This window comes from Notolepis coatsorum (assembly GCF_963971535.1).
Source record: "Notolepis coatsorum genome assembly, chromosome: 10".
Classification (NCBI taxonomy): domain Eukaryota; kingdom Metazoa; phylum Chordata; class Actinopteri; order Aulopiformes; family Paralepididae; genus Notolepis; species Notolepis coatsorum.
In genome coordinates, this window is record NC_140174.1 from 82788673 (window position 1) to 82813486 (window position 24814).

General features: G+C 43.3%; 1 protein-coding gene across 1 annotated transcript in view; it reads right to left on the minus strand.

Annotated features, from left to right (window-relative positions):
- Positions 1–24814, minus strand: part of LOC311236223 (activin receptor type-2B-like) — a 199888-nt gene that overhangs the window by 39889 nt on the left and 135185 nt on the right. Inside the window, exons 4-6 of the mRNA XM_084323871.1 lie at positions 14440–14585; positions 2094–2237; positions 553–696 (exon numbers count right to left, since the gene is read on the minus strand). Of these exons, the coding sequence (XP_084179997.1) occupies positions 553–696; positions 2094–2237; positions 14440–14585 (434 nt within the window). The remainder of the gene's footprint in view (positions 1–552; positions 697–2093; positions 2238–14439; positions 14586–24814) is intronic.

Consider the following 24814-nt stretch of genomic DNA (forward strand, 5'->3'; position numbering starts at 1 on the left):
TCATCCTGTTGTACCCAGTTTTAGCCTTATTAGGCCTAAATTGTGCTTTTCAAACCGACATCTACCTACATAAGCATGCACAAATGAAAGCCAGAGAAGTAAGAATCAAACTTGTGATGTCATCAAGTATAAAGCCTGAAGCTGCCAAATGAGCTTTATTCTATAGTAGTGGACTCAGTTCAAATGAGCTTCATTCTATAGTAGTGGCCTCAGTTCAAATTAGCTTTATTCTATAGACCTGTTCGCTGTCCACGTCAGGCTCGAACACGGTATGTTTGTATACAGCGAGCAGGTCTATAGTCGTGGCCTCAGCTCTGAAACTGTACCTATGAACTCTGAACCTCTCCCTGGCAGTCTGTGGGAAACCTTTCTGTCCATGGGCTTGAAAAGTGATTATATACTATTTCAGCTGGGCAGCTAAACGCACTCTTACTAATGAAGCCTCTGAAGTCGCCAACTGCAGCTTTTAAGTGAATTCAGTCTGTTTGTCCTTTTCTCCTCGACTTTTATTTTCTGTGTCTCTTCCTCCGTCTCTCCTCCCTCCATCCTCACCCTTTCATGAAACTCTGTGATCAGCCACAGTTCCATCTCCAAGTTGGTCCCTTGTCTCTCAGCGGCGATGTATCGCAGGATGTTCTCGTGCTTCATGCCAGTGGTGGAGAAGACGTCTCTCTCATTTTCCCATGACTCCTTGTCCTGTAGAGAGAGAAGAAAGACACCAACATGGAGCAACAGGGACAGAACGTTAGTGAAGCCCACCTGGTTACCCGGCATGGGAAGCTGGACCTACTGGTCCTCCAAACTTTGTGTTAATCCTTTGGAGTCCAAAGGATTAACACCCTCTGTTCAAGGTTTCAGGCTGGGCTACTTTGTTATAGGGATGACCCCTATTAGTCGAATAGTCGACTAATCGATCGAAAGGAGCCGTAGTCAACTGCCAACCTCTTAGTCGAATACAAAAAAAAGGATTATAATTTTTTAATCTTTTTTTTTTATCATTCTTTCCAAAAGAAAAGAGGCCTAGAAGCGTGGCTAACGCTAATGGCACGCATACCAGAGGCTAACTGCCTAAGAAAACAGACACAGAGGGGATTTCACCCATCTAATGAACACACTAGACTAGACAAATATCAAGATGTATCCATCAGTGGACCAATTGCATGCTTTTGCAGAGGACAAGAAGCCTTCCTTTGACTCCTTCAGACATTAAGCACCCCCCACAGCCCAAATGAAATGATAAAAAAAAAAAAAAAAAAATACTGTCTGAATGATGTAAAATACTGCTGTAAAGCAGGGTCTGAATGATGTAAAATACTGCTGTAAAGCAGAGTCTGAATTATGTAAAATACTGCTGTAAAGCAGGGTCTGAATGATGTAAAATACTGCTGTAAAGCAGGGTCTGAATGATGTAAAATACTGCTGTAAAGCAGGGTCTGAATGATGTAAAATACTGCTGTAAAGCAGGGTCTGAATGATGTAAAATACTGCTGTAAAGCAGGGTCTGAATGATGTAAAATACTGCTGTAAAGCAGGGTCTGAATGACGTAAAATACTGCTGTAAAGCAGAGCCTGAATGATGTAAAATACTGCTGTAAAGCGGGGTCTGAATGATGTAAAATACTGCTGTAAAGCAGGGTCTGAATGATGTAAAATACTGCTGTAAAGCAGAGTCTGAATGATGTAAAATACTGCTGTAATGCAGGGTCAGAATGATGTAAAATACTGCTGTAAAGCAGGGTCTGAATTATGTAAAATACTGCTGTAAAGCAGGGTCTGAATTATGTAAAATACTGCTGTAAAGCAGAGTCTGAATTATGTAAAATACTGCTGTAAAGCAGGGTCTGAATTATGTAAAATAATGCTGTAAAGCAGGGTCTGAATTATGTAAAATAATGCTGTACACAATGCTGTACTGAACAATGAGGACGTTTTGGGATACACACCATCATGTGGTTTTACGGGTCTCGAAACCATGAAACATCTGACACCTAGTCTCCAGGATGTCCCCAAAGACTGTCTCTAAAAGATATGCACACAGTTTGGAAGCAGACTCTGTGTTTTTCCTACAAGATGAGAATGACCTTAGAACATACCTGAATAGGGAAGATCTTGACTGCCACATATTCGTTCATCATCTGGGCCTTCCACACGCAGCCGAAGCGCCCCCTGGCTTTAATTTCGAGTAATTGGAGGGACTTCAGACCGACAAGGAGGGAGGAAGGGGAAGGGCCAGGGTCCTTAAGAAGATACAGAGAGAGAGAGAGAGAGTGAGAGACAAGGAAAAAGAGAGCCAGAGAAAGGAGGGTTACAAATTAAATCATCCATGTGTAATGTATTCTAAAACATTTTTATAAAATGTTTTAATGATTTCTTCTTCGTCCTGAAGGCTAAACTATTGTTGTTTTGTGTGTAAGGCTTTAATCTAAAGGCAGACAAAACAATCAAAATGGCAATTTGGAAAAATAATCCCCACATTAAAACTAGAAGAATGCAGAGTCAGTAAGACAGCACAGGTTGAGAGGTTACGATTAGGGATGCTCGATATTGGCTTTTTACCGATATTGATATACCGATATTGTCCAACTCTTAATTCCCGATACCGATATCAACCGATACCGATATATGCAGGGTTCCCCCCCCCCCCCCCAAAAACTGAATAATTTCAGGTAATTAACATTACATATGTCTTGTTGTGGAATTAACATAACATTATGCATACTTTTGACAATAAATAAAATCAGAATTTGTTCTTACTTGCTTGCCTGGGTAAATAAAGCTTATAGAAATGTAAAAAAAATAATAATTAAAAAAAAATTTAAATCTTTTTTAAAAGAAAACCGATACCAATATTTTCCGATATCACATTTTAATGCCAATATCGGTAGGCCGATAATATCGGACATCCCTAGTTACGATGTATCACATTCACAGTTCAAGTGATTTTGGATTGACTTGAAGGAACACGCAAACATTATGGGAAATGCTCTTCAGACAAGAAGTCAGACAAGAAGATAGATACCAATCTCTGGAGAAGATAGTAAGAGCATTTTCCATGATGTTGACATGTTCCTTTAATCTCCTAGCTAAACAGTGTTGCTATCGGAATTGACTGTCTAATTTCATAGCTGCGAAGGCGTTTTCTATTTAGACTAAGAGAACAATGTAGGCAAGACAGGAGATGTTGAAATGATTCTCCCGCCTGCCTTGATTCTCTCCATTGTCATGAAAGAATACCATTTCTGACTCAGGCAAGACAGCTTGACAGCACAAGTGGAGGGGAACATGGTGCAGAGTGGTTACAGGACAGGAGAACAGGGTGCAGAGTGGTTACAGGACAGGAGAACAAAAAAAAATCTCTGAACTTCAGAAAAGTCAGTCAAAGCTTGCCAAAAGCTTCAACAGTGATCTCCAAGCCCACGTGGTTAAACTCAAACAACGAAACAGGCTAAGAAACGATGTAAATAACATGATCAAATCTGCACACAAAAAAATCGTCAATGATAAAACGGAGGAAAACAAAAACAAACCCTGTGAGCTTTGGAAATTACTCAACAACCAACTAGGCTGCAGGAAAAAACTGAAAACCAGATTTACAAACATCAACATAAAGACAGAAAACACTCTCATCACAGACAAGCTGGATGTGGCCAATTACTTAAATATTCTTTACAAACATAGCCACAACACTGGTTAATAAACTACCATTTTGGGGTAGAACACATCCTAGCCTTCTACAAAAACCTAGGGGTTCGCAAAGATGACTTCAAACTCGAAATGGTAACAACTGATGAGGTGTTCAAAAAACTGAGCGCCCTCCAACCTAACAAGGCCACTGGCCATGACAATATCCCCTCCAAATTCCTCAGAGACTCAGCAGCCACCATCACCCCAGTCATCACCCACATAATAAACCTCTCCATAAAACAGGGACACGTCCCCAAAGATTTCAAAATTGCGAGAGTGACCCCCCTGCAAAAAAAGGCAGCAAATTAGACCCAGGCAACTACCGCCCTGTTTCTATTCTTACCTCCATCTTGAAAGTTATGGAATTTTTTTTCTACGAAGAGGTCGAAAAGTACCTTGCAGAAAAAAGGTAATCTACGAATTCCAATCTGGCTTCAGAACATCCCATTCCACTGACACATGCCTTCTCTACCACATCAAACACGAGGTGGACGCGGGCAAATACTGCGGCATGGTCATGCTGGAAAACAAAGCTAAAAGCAATTGGTTTTGATAGTTCATCAGTGAGCTGGATGCAATCCTACCTGGAGGGGAGAGAACAGATGGTGTACCGTTGTGGTGTTGTGGTGTTCCACAAGGAAGCATACTAGGACATTTACTGTTCCTAATTTATGCAAATGACATGTCATCAGCTTGTGACTGCAACTTGTTCCTGTTCGTGGACGACTCAGCCCTGCTGGTCTCTGACAGAGACAAGTTGCAGGTTGAAAAAGCCCTCAGCTCTGAACTCGGCAGAATCTGCACCTGGCTCGCTGATAACAAACTATCATTACACCTGGGTAAAACAGAATCCATTCTCTTTGGATCAAATAGCAAACTCAGCAAGGCCAACGGCTTCTCTGTTACAATGGGTGACAATATTGTCACAAGGAAAGATGAAATTACCTACCTGGGTTCCATCCTAGACGCAAATCTTTCGTGTGACAAAATGGCAACCAATGTAATAAAAAAAGTCAACCAACGAACAAGATTCTTGTACCGGATCTCCTCTCTGGTAAACAGAATACCCTGAAGACTCTAGCAGGAGTACTCATTCAAGGGTACTACGACTATGCTTGCACCTCATGGTACCAAAGCACCTCAAAGGCCCTAAAAACAAGGCTACAAACATCACAAAACAAACTGGTCAGACTACTGCTTGGCCTTACTCCTAAAATCCACTTTACCCCTGCCCATTTTGACAACCTCAGATGGCTTAGAGTAGACGACAGAGTACAGCAGCTTGCAATGGGCCTGGTCTACAAGATACACTACACCACTACTAAGGTACCCATGTAGGGGAGAACGGGGATAGTTGTCACACTTTTTACTCTAGTGTGAATTGCTGATCATCAAAAAATCTTTCAATAGTCATTCCTACATTAAATTGAAGCTTAAGATGTTGGCTTGAAATGTGTATCCCTCTCATTTTCCAACGTATTGTATCATCATCTAGGTCGTCCTCGGACGGGCCCTCCATCGGTGCTTCCAGTCATCCCGATCCTCCATGCATCTGGCTAGCTCGCCGGTGCATTCTGTTCCTGCATCTCTCCTGAGTACGTCCACGTAGGTTAATGTGGGACATCCTCGTGATTGATGCCCGTGTGTTGGTTCCCACAGCACACGTTTGCTGGTTGGCATCTCATGATGTCTCTGGCAGTGACCTGCCAGCCTCATTCTCCTGACTGCCACTTTCTCGCTCACCCTTAGCACCCCCCCATACAAGTTTGCATTAGTGACATGCTCATCCCTGTTGATGTTGAGCACCACACGCATCATTCTGGTGTAGCACCCATCCAAGGACTTCTGCAGGGTGGGCTTCAAGGTCCAGCATTCACTGCCATACAAAAGGACAGACTCAACTGTTGCATGAAAGAAGTTGAGCTTTTGTCACCAGCTTGGCTGGCCGTTCACACTAATACAATTGGCAGTATTAGAGCGTGGGAGAAGCTGGCGGGGTGGGTCCGGGTCGTTGTAAACAGCGACTCCTACAGTTCGGTCGGGGCGCCTGCTAAGCGCGGATAGGATCTAAGTGGGATAGTGTGATCCTTCCACACGCTACGCCCTCTCAGTGAGAATCCGCGCTGGCAGGTGAAAAGAAGCGGTTGATTGGCTGGACGTGTGTCGGAGGAAGCACGTGGTAGCCTCCACTCTCCCAGACCGACTGTGGGGGGTAAGTGCGCAGCGACCAGGAAGGGGATTGGGAATTGGCATAACGACTAACATTGGGATGGGAGAAAATCGGAGGAAAAAGGAGGGGGAAAAAGAAAAGAAAAAAAAAGAAAAGAAAAGAAGTTGAGCTTGATTTGACGGGGGAGGTTGGATTTCCACACACTGGTCATGCCGTTCAGAGCCCTCCACGCAAGCGCCTTCCTCACTTTAAGGTCTTGCTCGGACGAGTTGACCCACGAGCCCAGGTATTTGAAATCACCGACTTCCTTTAGAGCAGAGCCTCCTGTTGTCCTTAGAGGTGGATGATCCGGGAGGATGTTATACATTATGACCTCGGTTTTCTTGGCATTTAGCCTAAGGCCAACCTTGGCGCACTCCGTCTCCACTCTGCACAGGAGTTCCTGTGCCTGCTCCACGTGGTCAGAGAGCAGGCTGATGTCGTCCGCGTAGTCAAGATCTGTTAGGACTATGGCGGGGTGTCGTCTCGATCTCCTTGGGGTTATTGTGAGACCAAGTTCCTGCTCCCGTCCACTGATGGCCTTCCTGAGCGCATAGTCGAGGACTATGACGAAAAGGAAGGGGGCAAGGGTGTCCCCTTACATCACTCCAGCCAGGATGTCAAATTCTTCACTGTTGCCGTCTGGGGTTACCACTAGGGATGGGTACGGAATTCGGTACTTTTGAGGTACCGAACCGAAACACGTCGGTACTACCGAGTATCGAATCAAGTGAGAAACCGAAAAAAAAAAAAAAAATGTCAACATGTCAACGTTCACACGCACAATATATGCTTACCTAGGATTTGACTTGATTCAACAACAAAGCAGTCGGAGCAATGACAAGCCGAAAACTGTCTAAATTGTAGTTATTTGAAGTTTGGATTTTTTTTTTACGACTGAGGTAGGTAAATTAAATTTCTTGAGACTAAAGTACCGAAAAAAGGTACCGCTGGGTACCGGTATCGATTCACAGGTACCGGTACCGGTATCGGTTCAAATGTGAAAGGTACCCATCCCTAGTTACCACCTTGGCCCTTGTACCCGTGTGCATGGTCCCTATGGCCCGGACTCTTTGTAACAAAGAGTTAATCACCTATCAAAGACACTCTGAGACATTGTGACAACCAACCCCATCATGGGGATGGTTGTCACACACTATGGGTTGTCACTATGTGTTTTTAATGGGAAAATCTTAAAAAGAAGACAAGGCAGAACTAAATTTGAAAGTTTAATTGCATTGACAAGTTGACAAATACATAACTTAATGCATCTTAACACATTGGTCGCCAAAAACGGCGTAAGTCGTTATTGCCCGCCATGCGTTGAACGCCAACAACGGCGTAAATCGTTTTTGGGATCAACATTACATTTTTTCGCCATGGCATTCATAATTCATCCAGCCTCCCTCCGGACTGCAGCGGCACCCTGTATGAGATTGCAACGCCTCAATACCGCCGCCTGGTGGATGGTCGTGCGAGTTACACTCTCGCCAAAACCGGAAGTGGCGATCGGTGCGTCGAGGAAATCCCTCCGGCAGTCATATCTTGTTACGTGGATCCAGACAAACACTCTAGTGCAGGGGTAGGCAACCCTAGGCACGCGTGCCTGCATTTTTTTTTTGCTTTGAAATATTATAGTGAAATATTTTGCACTGTTGTCGCATTTATCTTGTTGAAATCCTCCCACAGGTTCTTTTTACTACCACATATTTAATTGAGACCCTTTATTTGTTTATTATTTCAATTGAACTGGAAATACATTGCTACATCATTCAGTAACATTTGCAGAGCCTTATAACAAAAACATTATTACGGTCACTATTGTGACCAGTGGGATTAATCATCAACAAATGTTATTTTGATTCTATTATTATTCTATTTCATTGAACATTGCACATGTTAACACTTTGATTGCCTAAGGCTAAATTCATGATATACCATAGGTTGCCAGCTCTATTTGTCTATGTAGAAGTTCCCCTTCTTTGCAGGGCTATAACTTTTTAAATTCTATTGCTAAATTGCCATTATTAGGGCCCATTCAATGTCCTATATGTATTGTTCAGGGTGTACTTTTTCATTCACATATTCATACTAAAATATGATCTAAAGTATAAGTATGTTTTCATCTCTTTCTGCAGCTTTCTCCAGAACGTGATTTATAGCCCCAAATGCATTATATTGATGATCAAATACAGTTTGATAGCAATCGGCGCGATATAAAAAAAATCCAACTGGACGGACTTCTGGAAGTTACTACACGTAATCTGATGTTGACCGGATGGCCGAGGGGGCGTTTATAATTCCGTGGGCAGCGTTATACCATTCATCTAATGTGGGTCAAATGTTCATCATAGCAGTTAGTATCGTACACATTGAAAAATAACGCTGAATCTTACCGTATCTTCCTCGCGCCGTTGGGCGATGAGCGTGGAACAGACATTTTCCTATTATGGGATATAGAAATATCCGGTCCATTTCCAGGTTGTATAATAATATATACGTCCAAATCATGTTGTTTTTTCGAGTTATTTGCAGCGATCGATGTTCACTGTGTGAAGACTGAGTCTCTCTAACACTAGCGAGTGCCCGGACCCCATATGGAGTGAGTCCTACCGGGTTAAAGGTAACATCCGTTTTTTCGATCTGCCGATCGGCCACCAGATGGCGGTCTTGAACCGCTAGAGGATTGAGAGGAGATCACACTTGTGTCTCAGGGCCCCGGAAAGGAAATATGATTCCGATCACAGATTTTTGAAATATTGATATCAAAGACGAGTTACGGCGTCTTCGGCAACTTGAGCATGGCGGGGAAGGACGCCTAAAAGCGTCTTCCGGCAGTTAAAGTGTTAAAAGCCATTTTTTTTACTCAAAATGTGAGTATTACCAAGTCAACTTGTGTTCTTAAAACAATGACAATAAACATAGTTTTATTAGGTTGAAATAATGTGGTTGTGTACTTATTTTTCTGTTAACTTATTATGGATTTAAAACTGAAAACCTTAATGCACAGTAACTGAACTCAATATTTTAAAGTTCTGGTAACTTTTTTTTTTTTTTTTTACAGTGTAGTCTTGCGATCAATCAAAACTTATTTACACGATATACCTCACATTCACCCTCCATTCACATTCTGGTGTTCTCCTGGTGTTCTCCATTAGGCCTGTAGGTGGAGCTATGACAGCACACGTACAGTACACACACCGATGGTGTGTGATGTGTCCAAAAATGAATGGGCAAATGTGAGTGAAATGGTCGCACTGTATGCAGCTGTTTGTCTGCATTGCACCCCCCCCAACTCAGATTTAGGGTTGATACAACCATCATAATAATATTGTTAATAATAACAATAACAATAATGATGTAATAATATAAAAATTATCATTAAAAATACCTGATTATGAGAAAAAATATTTACGATGCATGGAATATTGTTGAGGCACACTAGTTACAACTATATTTCAAACAGGCACTCCATGTCAAAAAGGTTGCTGACCCCTGCTCTAGTGCATTGGGATCGCTTTCGCAATAATCTATATGATTTCGGCGTTTATTGCGCCATACAAACTGGAAATGGATGTAGGAGATTGACGTCAAATAATTGGGATCTTTTTCCTCCAGTCTCATCGGCGAACGGTAAGAGGAATATAACGTTATTTTCAGCTTGATTGTTTATTCATTTCACTGCAAACCATCTGCTCAACATATCAACCCATACTAAATAAAGCCGTTACTGACGATCAAGGAATTATAAACGACCCCCCCCCCCTTTCCTTCACGCATGATGAAGCATAATGTATACCGATCGTATACATTTGAATTTTTTAATATAGCATGTATAGGAAAGAAACGCCAATCGATAATCTATCACAGGGGTCAGCAACCTTTTTGACATGGAGTGCCTGTTTGAAATATAGTTGTAACTAGTGTGCCTCAACAATATTCCATGCATCGAATTTTTTTCTTCTCATAATCAGGTATTTTTAATTTTTACATTATTACATCATTATTGTTATTGTTATTATTAACAATATTATTATGATGGTTGTATCAACCCTAAATCTGAGTTGGGGGGGGGGGGGAATGCAATGCAGACAAACAGCTGCATACAGTGCGACCATTTCACTCACATTTGCCCATTCATTTTTGGACACATCACACACCATCGGTGTGTGTACTGTACGTGTGCTGTCATAGCTCCACCTACAGGCCTAATGGAGAACACCAGGAGAACACCAGGATGTGAATGGAGGGTGAATGTGAGGTATATTGTGTAAATAAGTTTTGATTGATCGCAAGACTACACTGTAAAAAAATAATAATAATAAGTTACCAGAACTTAAAAATATTGAGTTCAGTTACTGTGCATTAAGGTTTTCAGTTTTCAATGCATAATAAGTTAACAGAAAAATAAGTACACAACCACATTATTTCAACCTAATAAAACTATGTTTATTGTCATTGTTTTAAGAACACAAGTAAAAATGGCTTTTAACATGTGCAATGTTCAATGAAATAGAAAAATAAATAATAAAATGTGTTGATTAATCCCACTGGTCACAATGGTGACCGTAATAATGTTTTTGTTATAAGGCTCTGCAAATGTTACTGAATGATGTAGCAATGTATTTCCAGCTAAATTGAAATAATAAACAAATAAAGGGTCTCAATTAAATATGTGGTAGTAAAAAGAACCTGTGGGAGGATTTCAACAAGATAAATGCGACAACAGTGCAAAATATTTCACTATAATATTTCAGAGCAAAAAAAAAAAAAAAATTATATATATATTTTTTTACTGCTGCCCCCTGTGCCTATGCAAATGCCCCCGCGTGCCTATGCAGGCACGCGTGCCTAGGGTTGCCTACCCCTGATCTATCATATGCCTCAGGGCCAATAACTAGCGTTTTTGGAATTACAGCAGAAAAGCTTAAAACATACTTAGATTCTAGACGGTATTAACACAACAATGTATGAATGAAAAAATATAACGTTCCCACATCCTGAACGATAGATAATCGATGTTGAATGGGCCATAGTAATGTCAATATAGCAATACAATTAAAAAAGTTATAGCCCTGCAAAGAAGGTAAACATCTCCATAGGCTTTCAACGGTGGCAGACTGGGTACAATGATGGGCACAACCCCCGGCGCCCAATGTGTTAACATGAACATAAACAGGAAACACATCTTTAGGCCATCTCACCTCAAATTCAGCTGTTTCACTCCAAAGATGACAATGTAGGTGAACTCTGACCCCAATTCTGGACATTTAAATACCAAAGTATGGGAGACAGGACCCTCTGGTGGTGAAATATAATGAATGTGACAACCTACCCATGTGACAACGTCCCCCGTTGTCCCCTACATGTCGAAATACTTCCCAAAGGTCAGTGAATTCCACGACCACAACACCAGAGGGAGTTCCACAAATCATGTTCAACCCAGATTCGGCTCAAACAAGGGACTAAACACGTTTCGCAATTATGCCACAATAATGTGGAACACCCTACCCACAGCCGTAAAATAATGTGAATCCCTACCCTCCTTCAAACCCACTCTCAAAGAGCACCTATGGGTGGCTGCAATTAGAAACTGGCCCCGGTAAATGTCCAAATACCCCCCACACCCCCACCCACCCAGTGTTCTTCCCCGTCGGATGTATATATTTTTCTCATCATCTTTTTTTTTCTTACACAGTACTGTATATTTGTATGTCTTGTATGTCATAAATGTCCTGATTAATTGAAAATGGAGGACCCTGATGTAAACAAGACGGAAGTCTTTTTCTGGTCTGCATCCTCGTAGCAGTTGTTTGTATTGAGCTGTACTGTATTGTACTCATTCTGCAATCTGTTAATAAAGTTTTCAATCAATCAATCAACAGGGTGCAGAGTGGTTACAGGACAGGAGAACAGGTGCAGAGTGGTTACAGGACAGGAGAACAGGTGCAGAGTGGTTACAGAACAGGAGAACAGGTGCAGAGTGGTTACAGGACAGGAGAACAGGTGCAGAGTGGTTACAGAACAGGAGAACAGGTGCAGAGTGGTTACAGGACAGGAGAACAGGTGCAGAGTGGTTACAGGACAGGAGAACAGGTGCAGAGTGGTTACAGGACAGGAGAACAGGTGCAGAGTGGTTACAGGACAGGAGAACAGGGGAACAGGAGAACAGGGTGCAGAGTGGTTACAGGACGGTAATAAAGCAGCTGATGAAGAGTTCAATATGATGGTTAAATATCATGTGATAGAGCTCACTATGATGGTTGAATATGTGAGAGTTCAATATGATGGTTAAATGTGTGATATAGCTCACTATGATGGTTGAATATGTGATAGAGTTCAATATGATGGTTAAATGTGTGATATAGCTCACTATGATGGTTGAATATGTGATAGAGTTCAATATGATGGTTAAATGTGTGATAGAGTTCACTATGATGGTTAAATATGTGATAGAGTTCACTATGATGGTTAAATATGTGATAGAATTCACTATGATGGTTAAATATCATGTGATAGAGCTCACTATGATGGTTAAATGTCATGTGCAAATTCAAGATTCCAAGCAGTGGAAGAGTAATGTAATGTACAGTACAATATGTAGTGTAGTGTTAACAGAGCACCAGTAGATGGTGCCAATGAGAAATTGCAATGTTTTTGGCATAACTACACAGCAATGAATAGGTTCAACATGACAGACATGAAAGAGCAAGTCTCCCTGGAAGAAGATATATTGTAACTCAATGGGACCTTCCTGGCTGAAAGGATATTCATTCTTAGTGGTTGAGTGTGGTTCTTGGTGGAGTGTGTGGTTCTTAGTGGTTAAGTGTGGTTCTTAGTGGTTAAGTGTGGTTCTTAGTGGTTGAGTGTGGTTCTTAGTGGTTGAGTGTGGTTCTTAGTGGTTGAGTGTGGTTTTTTAATCACTTATTTATTTTTTTGTCTTGAACATAGAAACATAAAACAAGTTTAAAAAACAAAAAGGTAAATAGTATGAAAAGACTATTTCCATACAATAATGTTCGAGAAGGAACAGGGGGAAGTAAAAAACGTATCAAGCCCTGTCCCTTCCTTACAATATTTTACATTATAATTTAATACAAATAGAAATAACATAACAATGAAAAATTAAATAAAAGTACAGTTTTTTATATATCCAATTATCCAAATGAGAAAAATATGTATTAGGCAGTCACATTACTGCTCAAGCTCCTCTCTATTATATGTGTCCATAAGTGCTTGTTTATAACTACCTTTAAATTGATTGATATTATTGCTTAATTTTATACTCACCTCCAGACCCTTCCAGAGTGATACCCCACAAACTGCAATGCACATACTTACTTTGGATGCCACACCGTGTTTTCCTTTTTACCCCCTTGATGCCAAAACCCACTCCAATGTTAACTTAATATCGCCTAATCTATGTTTTAAATTATGTGTCTAATCTGTGTAAATTATGTGTCTAAAATGTGTCAAAGACTCATTTTCCAGTCAACATTGTCAAGGCAGATTGTTTTTTTATCGCTTCATTTCCGTTTGATAGCATTTAGAAAATCACTTGTTTTCGCGGAAAAAACAACCCTATGATGATAATCGTCTTTTACTGGAATATTCCAGAACGTTGTCATTTGTCGGCCTATTTATGAATCGTTTTCAAATAAACGCTAGATGATTGATAGTATATGTGTGCGCACGCATGCTCGTGCCGCGCGCTGATAATCGCTGCTCTTATTTCCTGATGGCTTTTACAGTCAAAACAGCTATATCACATATAGTGGAAACGCTTATATCTCCGTGAAAACGAGTCTGATTATCCTAAGACTGATAACATAGATTCCTTACCTGAGGTCAGATGGTATACAAATGGTTTATTCCAATTTCCGATCGCCATTCGAAAAAATCGATAATTGTATTGATCCACCGTGTGTACAGTAGAACACATATTCGCCGTGGCACCAAGGTTCCAGAATGAACTCTGGTAGACCCCGGTTACATCAGTGAGAAGTAAAATGTGGAGTCAGAAATCCGTTCTCCCATTCACTTTCATTGAGTCCAATCCAAAAGGGTGATTTACCATCTGGGAGACGATAGGGGGCGCTTTTTTCACATCTGAGCGCCGGCGGTGCCTGGATATCCAACGGTAGGCTCGCTTGATGCAATATGATTTCAGATCGCTAATAAATATTAAAAAAAATAAAAAATCTCGTGATGGGCATTCAACGGTCGGGGGGTAAACCCGAGAAATCTCGGGCGTGGCATCCAAAGTGTTAAGAGTTGTACGTACCGTAGGTTGTTTTAAAGCTAATGCCCCTCTAAAATTATAAACACTCTCTCTAGCCATGATTTTTTTTTAATGTTGCATGGTAATTTGTTTTTTTATTGCCAGAAACATAATTTGTGCAGATTTTAATTGGAATGTGTGTGATTCTTAGTGGTTGAGTGTGGTTCTTGGTGGTTAAGTGTGGTTCTTAGTGGTTGAGTGTGGTTCTTGGTGGTTAAGTGTGGTTCTTGGTGGTTGAGTGTGCCTGTGCATGTATGTTCTATACCTCAGTAACATCCACTTGGCCGTACGGTGGTTTGTGATGTCTGTACATCCACACAGCCAGCAGCAGCACCACAGACAACATGGTGATGGGGAGCAGGGAATACACCATCACATTGAAGAGGCTGGGGCTAGGGGGGGCCTGGATCACTGCAGAACACACACAGGCACACACACACACACACACACACCACACCACACGCACGCACGCAGACACACACACACACACACACACACACACACACACACACACACACACACACACACACACACACACACTCAATAAGAACATAACTTTATTATGCCCAAGGCAATGCTTTTAGCACAAATACACAGCAATGAATAGGTTCGACATGACAGACATGAAAGATATCAGGACAAAATAGAAGCGCAAGTAGGAGCACAAAGTTATACAGACTGGGATATTCAGTTATATAATTTGTATAAACAATTGCTAATCATATTTATATTCCTATTTAATAGGATTGACATATGTACAGGAGTCTACAGGAGTGAACTGTTAAGGAAGGCACAGACACACACACACACACAGGCATAGACACACACACGCACACGTGCACACACACGCACACACACACACACACACAAGCACAGACAAGCACAAACACACACATCTCACTCACACACACAGGCACACACACTCATTCACACACAGGTACAGACAGACAGACACACACACACTCAAACACAGGCACAGACAGGTGGATAGACAGGAAAACGCACAAACAACTTTGTTTAATGAATAAAACATTTAAATGATTTATTTATACCCATATGAATCATGTGTGCCCACTTATTACCGACACCCGAATCATTTTGTTTTATGTAAGAGACAAAGGGTCATAAATAAATGATAGATATTCCATTATAGTTTTACCAGTTAGTGCACAGCTTCAAAAGCTACTGTACACTACTGAGGAGTCGGTCGCAACCAGCACCTGCTAACAGGTCTGACCCTTTAGCTCAGCTAGTTAGTGTACTAGTTAGCTAGTTAGTGCACTACGGAACACTGCACTACCATTTTTTATTTGTAGTCAAAGCTATTGAGAGTCTGTGTGAAGCCCGGCTCAGTTCAGGGAATTTAAACTATTCTCAGCTTTCTGATTGAAGCTCATGAATGGGAGAGGTTTGATTATATGTGCCCCGACGTGACCAAACCCGATTTGGTGCGGCGAGATACAAGCATCAGAAATCGCAAAAATGTCTCGCACTTCAGATTTTTTTTTTAAATCGAAATATTGCTTTTTTGACTGTATTGAAATGTTATTTATCTGTTCCCTTATTTGCTAAACTTAATACAACTTGTAAATGAGTTAATTATTGTTATTTGTCCGACAGTATTGTGTCCCAATTCTCCCCTAAAGAACTACAAGACTGGGCCCTCATTTATCAACAATGCGTAGAAAGTGTTCTATTTCCGTTCCTACGCACGGAATTTAGAATGTGTGTACGCACAGACAAATCGGGATTTATCAACCGTGCGTACACGGGTCCTACCCTCCTCCGTGTTGATAAATACCATTTGTTCTTACCGTCAATGCTCGTGCATGATTATCCATTTTGGTAATTAAACACCCCCATGGGATGTGAAATAATGGACTAACCCGAGCAAACTCTGAGAAACTTCACGAGCGAGATTGTTCACGGAGGTCTTAGCAAATAATTTAACGTGCTGTCGAACCAAGAAGACACAACGCGTGTTATGGGAGAAATACGCGACAGGCTGTCGGACTTGTACACGGTGATGTCAGATATCAACGGCTCCCTAAGACCATTGCTGCAATTCTGCCTGGACAGCTCAAAATACTAATAAAGACCGTTGACCACTGTTTGGCGTTGGTGTCAAACTGTTATATGAATGCCTTTATTCGTTTCGTTCGATTGGCTACCGGTTATAATATGATTTGTAGAGGCATACAATCTATTTTGTTGTCGGTATTAGGTATAGCCTATATAACAGGGGTAGGCAACCCTAGGCACGCGTGCCTGCATAGGCACGCGGGGGCATTTGCATAGGCACAGGGGGCAGCAGTAAAAAAATATATATATAATTTTTTTTTTTTTTTTGCTCTGAAATATTATAGTGAAATATTTTGCACTGTTGTCGCATTTATCTTGTTGAAATCCTCCCACAGGTTCTTTTTACTACCACATATTTAATTGAGACCCTTTATTTGTTTATTATTTCAATTTAGCTGGAAATACATTGCTACATCATTCAGTAACATTTGCAGAGCCTTATAACAAAAACATTATTACGGTCACCATTGTGACCAGTGGGATTAATCAACACATTTTATTATTTATTTTTCTATTTCATTGAACATTGCACATGTTAAAAGCCATTTTTACTTGTGTTCTTAAAACAATGACAATAAACATAGTTTTATTAGGTTGAAATAATGTGGTTGTGTACTTATTTTTCTGTTAACTTATTATGCATTGAAAACTGAAAACCTTAATGCACAGTAACTGAACTCAATATTTTTAAGTTCTGGTAACTTATTATTATTATTTTTTTACAGTGTAGTCTTGCGATCAATCAAAACTTATTTACACAATATACCTCACATTCACCCTCCATTCACATCCTGGTGTTCTCCTGGTGTTCTCCATTAGGCCTGTAGGTGGAGCTATGACAGCACACGTACAGTACACACACCGATGGTGTGTGATGTGTCCAAAAATGAATGGGCAAATGTGAGTGAAATGGTCGCACTGTATGCAGCTGTTTGTCTGCATTGCATCCCCCCCCCCCCCAACTCAGATTTAGGGTTGATACAACCATCATAATAATATTGTTAATAATAACAATAACAATAATGATGTAATAATGTAAAAATTAAAAATACCTGATTATGAGAAGAAAAAAATTCGATGCATGGAATATTGTTGAGGCACACTAGTTACAACTATAATTCAAACAGGCACTCCATGTCAAAAAGGTTGCTGACCCCTGCTATATAACATACATTATGCAACAGTAATTTGCACATAACGCAGCATGGCACAGACATGAGCCCCGCGAAGCCTGCATACAGTAAACTAACTTGATCATTAATATAACTGTTGTCCTTGTATCTTTACGCTTATGAAAACATTTAATAATATTTATAGGCTATAGGCCCTCGTTTAGCCATAATAGCCTATTCTCAAATGGCAAAATCTCCTCGCTGACGGACCCATGTATAGCCTATATCAGTGGTTCTCAACTGGTCTAGCCTCGGGACCCAACATTTTCCTTAGTCATTAACCCATTCTCTGCCGGAGCTTATATCCATCCTTGTAGCCTCTCTGCCAGCTCTATTTGTCTATGGAGATGTTCACCTTCTTTGCAAGGCTATAACTTTTTTAATTGTATTGCTAAATTGACATTACTATGGCCCATTCAACATCAATTATCTATCGTTCAGGATGTAGGAACGTTTTACGTTTTCATTCACACATTCATACAATAATACGGTCTAGAGTATAAATATGTTTTTATCGTTTTCTGCAGTATTTCATAGAACGTGAGATATAGCCATAAATGCATATATTTAGATCATAAAATGCAGTTTGATACCGATCGACGGCAGATTAAAAATTTCAACTGTACATGATCCTAGACGTGTTGACTGATCATCTGCGGTTGACCGGAGGGGGGGGGGGGGGGGGGGGGGGGGGGTCATTTATAATTCCGTGGCTGACGTTAAATCATTTATGTAGTATGGGTGATATATAGATCAGAGAGCAGTTTGTATTGAAAATGGTAAAGAAAAACGCTGAAACTCACCCCAGTCTCCTCTTACCGTTGGGTGATGAGCGTGGAGCAAAAAGATCGCTATTATGGGATGTTGATCTAGGTGATCCAGTTCTGGTTTGTATAATACTAATATACTGTGGTGACCTATATTAAGAGACATTCACCATGGTGGGCTTGTGCCTTTAAGAGTGTGGGTTGTGCTGGTTAGGGGAAAGGTTAAATGCCACTTCCGGTTCCGGGTGACGGGTTGTTGTTATTGTAAATGCTATGTGCAGGATAAGTAAAGTACTCAACTCGACCTACGTCTCTGGCTCATTACTTTCTTGTCGCCACAATACGTCCAATCATGTTGTTTATTGAGTTATGGCAACGGATCGATATGCACGGTGTCTGGATAGAGTCCCGCGAGCGATAGCGAGTGGCCGGATGGAATAGGGGACGGACTAAGCACTTCCGGCCACTTCCGGTTTTGGCAACTCGCCGATCGGCCACCAGGTGGCGGTATTGAAGCGTTGCAGAGTTGAGCGGAGTCCGACAACACCAGCAAAGACTCCGTGGGTGAAATGTGAATACCATGACGAAAATATCATATGAAATATTGATCTCAAAGACGCCGTAACCCGTCATTGGCAGATTACGCATGGCGAGGAATGACGTGTAAACACATCATCGGCGGAGAAAGGGTTAAGTTGCGACCCACATTTTTTAACCACTATGATTTATAAAATGTTTTTTTTTCTTTTTTTGCAGTAATACACAATCTTTCATGCACTGTTAAAAACACGAAAAATAAACACAAAAAAGTGCAACAAAAGTGCAACTAGGGCTAAAAACCCAATGAAATAAAATAATAATAAATAATATGCTTCTTAACAGATTTCTTAGCTTAACATAACATACCTACGTTTGGGGGAATTAATAGGATAACTGGGGTTGCAACAAAAGTGCAACTAGGGCTAAAAACCCAATGAAATAAAATAATAATAAATAATATGCTTCTTAGCAGACTTCTTAGCTTAACATAACATACCTAAGTTTGGGGGAACTAATGGGATAACTGGGGTTGCAACAAAAGTGCAACTAGGGCTAAAAACACAATGAAATAAAATAATAATAATAATAATAATAAATAATATATCCTTCAGCAGACTTCTTAGCTTAACATCCCAGGGAACTAATGGGATAACGTTAGGTTATGACTATAACCAAGTTCTGTTAGTTAGGGGCGATGCTTGGCATCGCCTTCTGCACTATCTCGCGTACGTGCACGCGTACTGAATAAACCACAAATGTACCTCTAATACCAGTATTAGTCTGACCACACCCCTCATCAGCTTACCTTCATAAGCAGGTGTGTGGTCACCTGCTCTCCTCCTTCCCAAGCTTTCACCACAAGGTGAGGACAAGGGCTGCAGCGGCGTCCGATGCCAAGCATCGCCCCTAACTAACAGAACTTGGTTATAGTCATAACCTAACGTTCTGTATCGTTAGTGGCTTAGCTTGGCATCGCCTTCTGCACAAGGGAGGCCAAGCGGAGCCACTTGGCTGACAAATACACCCCGCTGACAGCCCCCCAAAACCATCAGAACAGGGAGGGCCGAGCCCCCCCGACCCCCCCTAATGGAGGGTAGCCCCCCTATTAGGGACGTCACGGGAGGGCGACGGACCCGACCGTGCGAAGAGGCACTCAAGCAACTCAACGCACAGGGTGAGCAGACCGTGGCTTGACCCACGACTACACACACGCACAACCCGCATGCCACCCGGGAACGAACGGAGGAACAACCTCGTTACTGCCCCCAGAATCACGGGGTCAAGGGCAAACCCAACCCTGTGGCAAGGCCGTAGCAGCGGAGCACGAAGGAAGACCCAGACCCACCAAAAGGACTGGACTCCCTGGAATGGGGGCCCGGAGAAGTCCATGATGCCAGCATCAAGACCCCACCAGGTGGGCACGTAGTGCCCCGCCCCCCACATCGCCAGCGTATTCGGACAAAGGCCCCTCAGTTACTGCACCTGGTATTCCCAGGCGGAACCAACCAGGCCAGTAAGCCGAGCGGGCCCCGTCCCCCCAATAGTACACCGCCTGGCACACTGACCCTGCAGAATAGGCAGTCAGCATGGCCGTAAGTACACAAAAAAGGTTAACCAACGGAAGCAGGCAGCGCACCGGGGAAAAACCAGGCAACAGGCTGTTAACCCTAGCCTGGAGACTGCGGACGAGACAGGCGCCAGAGGGGACAGCTGAACACAGCCGCCCCGGCGGAAGGAGCGTAAGCTGGCGGTGTTGCATGACCAAGCCTCCATTTAACAACCCCCACCCAGAGGGGTCGAGGCAGAGAAGGCTGACACGATTGGCAGACGTCATGAACGTGCAGGGGCACCCTCAACCGGTGAACCCGGGAGTTGACACTGCTCCAACACACCAGGGAATCAACCACCTCGGTGTTACCCAATGCGGTGGTTGTTCCTATAACCCCTCAAGAAAAAACTCCAAAACACACCTGCGGGTATACACCGGCTATACCGCAGTACAAGTGTTTCAGTTTCCAAAAAGGGTTAACCCAGGCCTACGGGTCGCAAACATCACTTCGGACCGGGCCTGGCGGTACGGGAAGCACAGGGTCACCAGAGGAGGTCAAAAAACCACCCCCACAGGCCCCTCTTCGCCATGCGTGAGAGAGGAGCGAAAAACAATGGAGAACCAGCCCCTAAGCACACCGTACCTGGTATTCCCCGGCGGTCTCCCAACCAAGTACTAACCAGGACCAACCTGTGTAGCGGCCGAGATCCGACGAGATCGAGCGCGTACAGAATGGCATGGCTGTAAGCCATGACGACAGTGCTGAGTAAAAACATACCCAACCAGGGTCTCCATAGCGCTTAACCCTGTGACACCCAGACCGACCTGGCATTTTTCCCCCTGAAAAAAGCCCAAGTCCCTCAGGGTACCAGAACAGCAGATCTGCATCCCCGGCGGACAACGGGTTCAACTGATCTGGACCAGCGTGACCAGAACCAGTCCCGTGCCCTAACCACGCCGACATGCCTACTCCAGGAGAAGGGCAGATATGCGTGTTGATCTTAACATGAAAAGAAGGCGCCACCCAGACGTCGGGACGAACCGCGCCTGGTGGCCCACCCCAAGGGCGTGAGACCCCACTACATATGTTCAGATCCATCCCGTCATCATCCCCCAGACATGAACGAGGATCCGTCGACAACCCACCCAGGTCATGGGATGTGGTCGCCGGAAGAGGAAAAACCCCCATCTCAGTTGCTTTATAAAAACGCTGTTTCAACCACAAGCAACTAAGGCGTGCCAGTCAATCGCCTGTTTACAGCGAGCTAGCACTATACGTGCGTCGGGACACACCCCCATCAATGAACAGGCTATTTAGACCTGTCATTGAATCCCCAAGGCGCCCAGGGGAACGACAAGAGGGGTGTGACACTCCCTAACTCCAACACTTCTGGAATAGAAAGAAGGAAGCATCAACAGTATGTATCCCAGTCTACACAGCCGGGGTAAAAAATGTTCACATTTTTACATCCCACCACCCTCCCATAGGAAAGAGACGGGGATCCCCAGAGAGACTTCCCACGCGAGCTGTACAGATTGAAAAGAATATATTGCACCTTGAGCCATGTAAAAAACTGGTTTTAGGGCCTCCGGGGAAGAGGCACCGAACCCATACACACTCAATAAACGAATTGAATCGAATATACATACAATAGAAAAGGACCCTTCTAGAGGGTCCACTCACTTTGACAATCTGAGGAGGAAGGCTCTGTACTCTGATGGAGGCTTCCTCACATGGATCACATGGAAGAAGGAGTCCGAACTCACAGAAGGCCTGAGTAGGCGCTTGGTGAGGAGGAGCCCTGACCACCCCCCCTGAAAACAGATCCATCACATGGACCTGAACAGCACACGGAAGTCCTACCAACAGAGACGCGCACGGTGACGTACTCTATGGCGGGGGAATTCCTGCGGTGCACACGCCCAATATACCAGGCCGTGGGACCAGGAACTCCCTCCCCCCCCCCCCCCCCCCCCCCCCCCCGTAACGTGCCGAACCGCCACGTGACGGGAACCTTGAAGGACAGGGGGTGTACCCCTGACCGACAGAACAATGGGGAGAGGAAAGGTTACCAGTTCACCCCTTTACGACCCCACACCTATGATACGACGTAACGACAAAAAGAGAATATGACACAGTCATAGTCAGCTCTATGAAGCGTTTCACAGCTCCACACAGCGCACGAGCTAACCTGCTATCTGATTTTTACTAAGGAAAAACACAGAATAGAGAGGGCTCTAAGAACCCCGGTCCAACATACACATGTGCTTCTGTGGCCAGTACAACCCAGTTGTAGGTCACATGACACACACAACCCATCATCATCACAATGAGAGAATACATCATTCTTGATTAGTATCGACCACAGGCCTTGCTAAGCACACATGACAGCAACCAAACCAATTTCCCTTTAGGAAATAAGTTTCTCCAGCAGATTTAGCACAACCTCAGCAATCAAGCTGAGAGTTACATCGTATCCCTACCACACAAAAGACACAATTAATGCACAACATGTCTGATAGGAGGTGATAAAGTCCCCAGGGAACCGGGGGGGGAAAAACACAATCCTCCTATTTTACCCTCAATACGGCCAGTTAAAACAGGAAAACCTGTTAATGTGTGAACTCACTGTCCATTGTCATTACAGTCTGAGAAAGAACATTCTTTTACTCACTCGTCACCAAGCATAGCTTCATAGGTTAGTTGCCTTAGTAGTGAGTACACGGTACACATAAACACCATGATGTTTCTCACACAACAACCAGATCAATACATCACGACCTGCACGGAGAAGCTACTGCCAGTGACAAAAACAGCTCACACACAACCCGCAACGTATCTCAAATGCATTGCAACAACACACGTTTTGGGAAAAAACACCGTCATTCACAATACATTTAGCAAGGTAAAACCAGAAGACGTGTTATGAGGGTCTGGCCAACCCCGTACCTGCCCGGAACGCAGATCAGCGAAGTGCAGTCACAAGCCACCGTAGAACACAGCCCTCTTTGTTGACGCAATCCCCGTCTAGGCTCAGGCAGGGTTGACGAACATCCCCTGTCAAGGATGACGTCGTGGTCAAGAGTGTAAAACATGTTAAAAATCAAAGCACGTTCAACAGAATAGCATCAAGCTAACGGCTGCTCCAACCGTTCGGGTGCTATCGCTTCCGCTCGCGAGACGCCGATCTACGACGCACGCGATCAGGAGCGAGCTCCCGGCGGCGCGCGAGAAGCCAAGCTACCCCGCGCCAGACCACCGACCGGCTAACCGTAAGCTATGAACATGTAAACAATGACATAACACTCACCCAGACAGGCCGCCGTTCTGAACCCTCCTCACTTTTTAAGAGAAAAGAGAAAACAAGACGTCAACACCGCTTCACAACGGTGACAATAACACGTCCGGCGGAATCAGCACAGTACCAACTGGCCTGTATAGCTGACTTTGAACATGAATCTGCCGCTATCGCACATTACATGCACATATCCCCTCGTGAAGGAATACTCTCATTTGGATATGAAAGATGGGGTCTTAACACGGTGACAGAGAGAATCCACTCGTCCAGAACACACAGGGATCACCAGTGTCAATGGTCGCGGCCCACTAGTTAAAACTATAATGGTCGCCAGACCAAGGCCTTCTGTCGCCTAGACGGCTAAACAAAGGACCCTAGCCTGGGGCCGGTTTCCATAAACTTTGTCTAGTAGCCCCCATAGCACTAACAGACAAGTGGAGCCCGCCAGCAAACACTACTCACCCAACCTGGAACGCACCGCTCCTCACAACAGCGGCATGTCCGACAGTTCAGCTGTGGCCTGACAGGTTTCACCCCAACAAACACAGCAAGGAACTGCAGTTGAGAAGCATGCAGCGGCGTGCTCCCAATACGAAAACCGGTGGAGGGTTTGTAGAATGATCATCATCTTCTAGACACTCCAGTACGAAGACAATATCGCCGTATTTTCTCGAAAATAGTGAGAGAGAAAATAAAGATATGATGTCAACGTATCCTTGTTTCCCAAGCTGTTCCTAATCCAATTTCTTCCATCATGGTGTCAAGTGTGGGGATCTACCGAGGCACCTCTTCCTTGTGGTGAAAGCGAGAAGGAGGAGAGCAGGTGACCACACACCTGCTTATGAAGGTAAGCTGATGAGGGGTGTGGTCAGACTAATACTGGTATTAGAGGTACATTTGTGGTTTATTCAGTACGCGTGCACGTACGCGAGATAGTGCAGAAGGCGATGCCAAGCTAAGCCACTAACGATACAGAACTGTTGTTTGCTCCTGACAAGAGTCTCAAAGTCTGGGGTGATGGTAGACAAAGCAACTCTGAGGTCATGCTCAATGTCCAATCTGTTCCTCTGCTTTGTCTTCAGCTGGACCAGAGCTGAGAAGCCACTTTCACAAAGATAGGTAGTGCAAACAAATATTTATATATATATATAAAAAAAAAAAAAAAAAAAAAAAAAAAAAAAAACACACATCCGCGACCCACTCAAAATGGCCCCGCGACCCACCAGTTGAG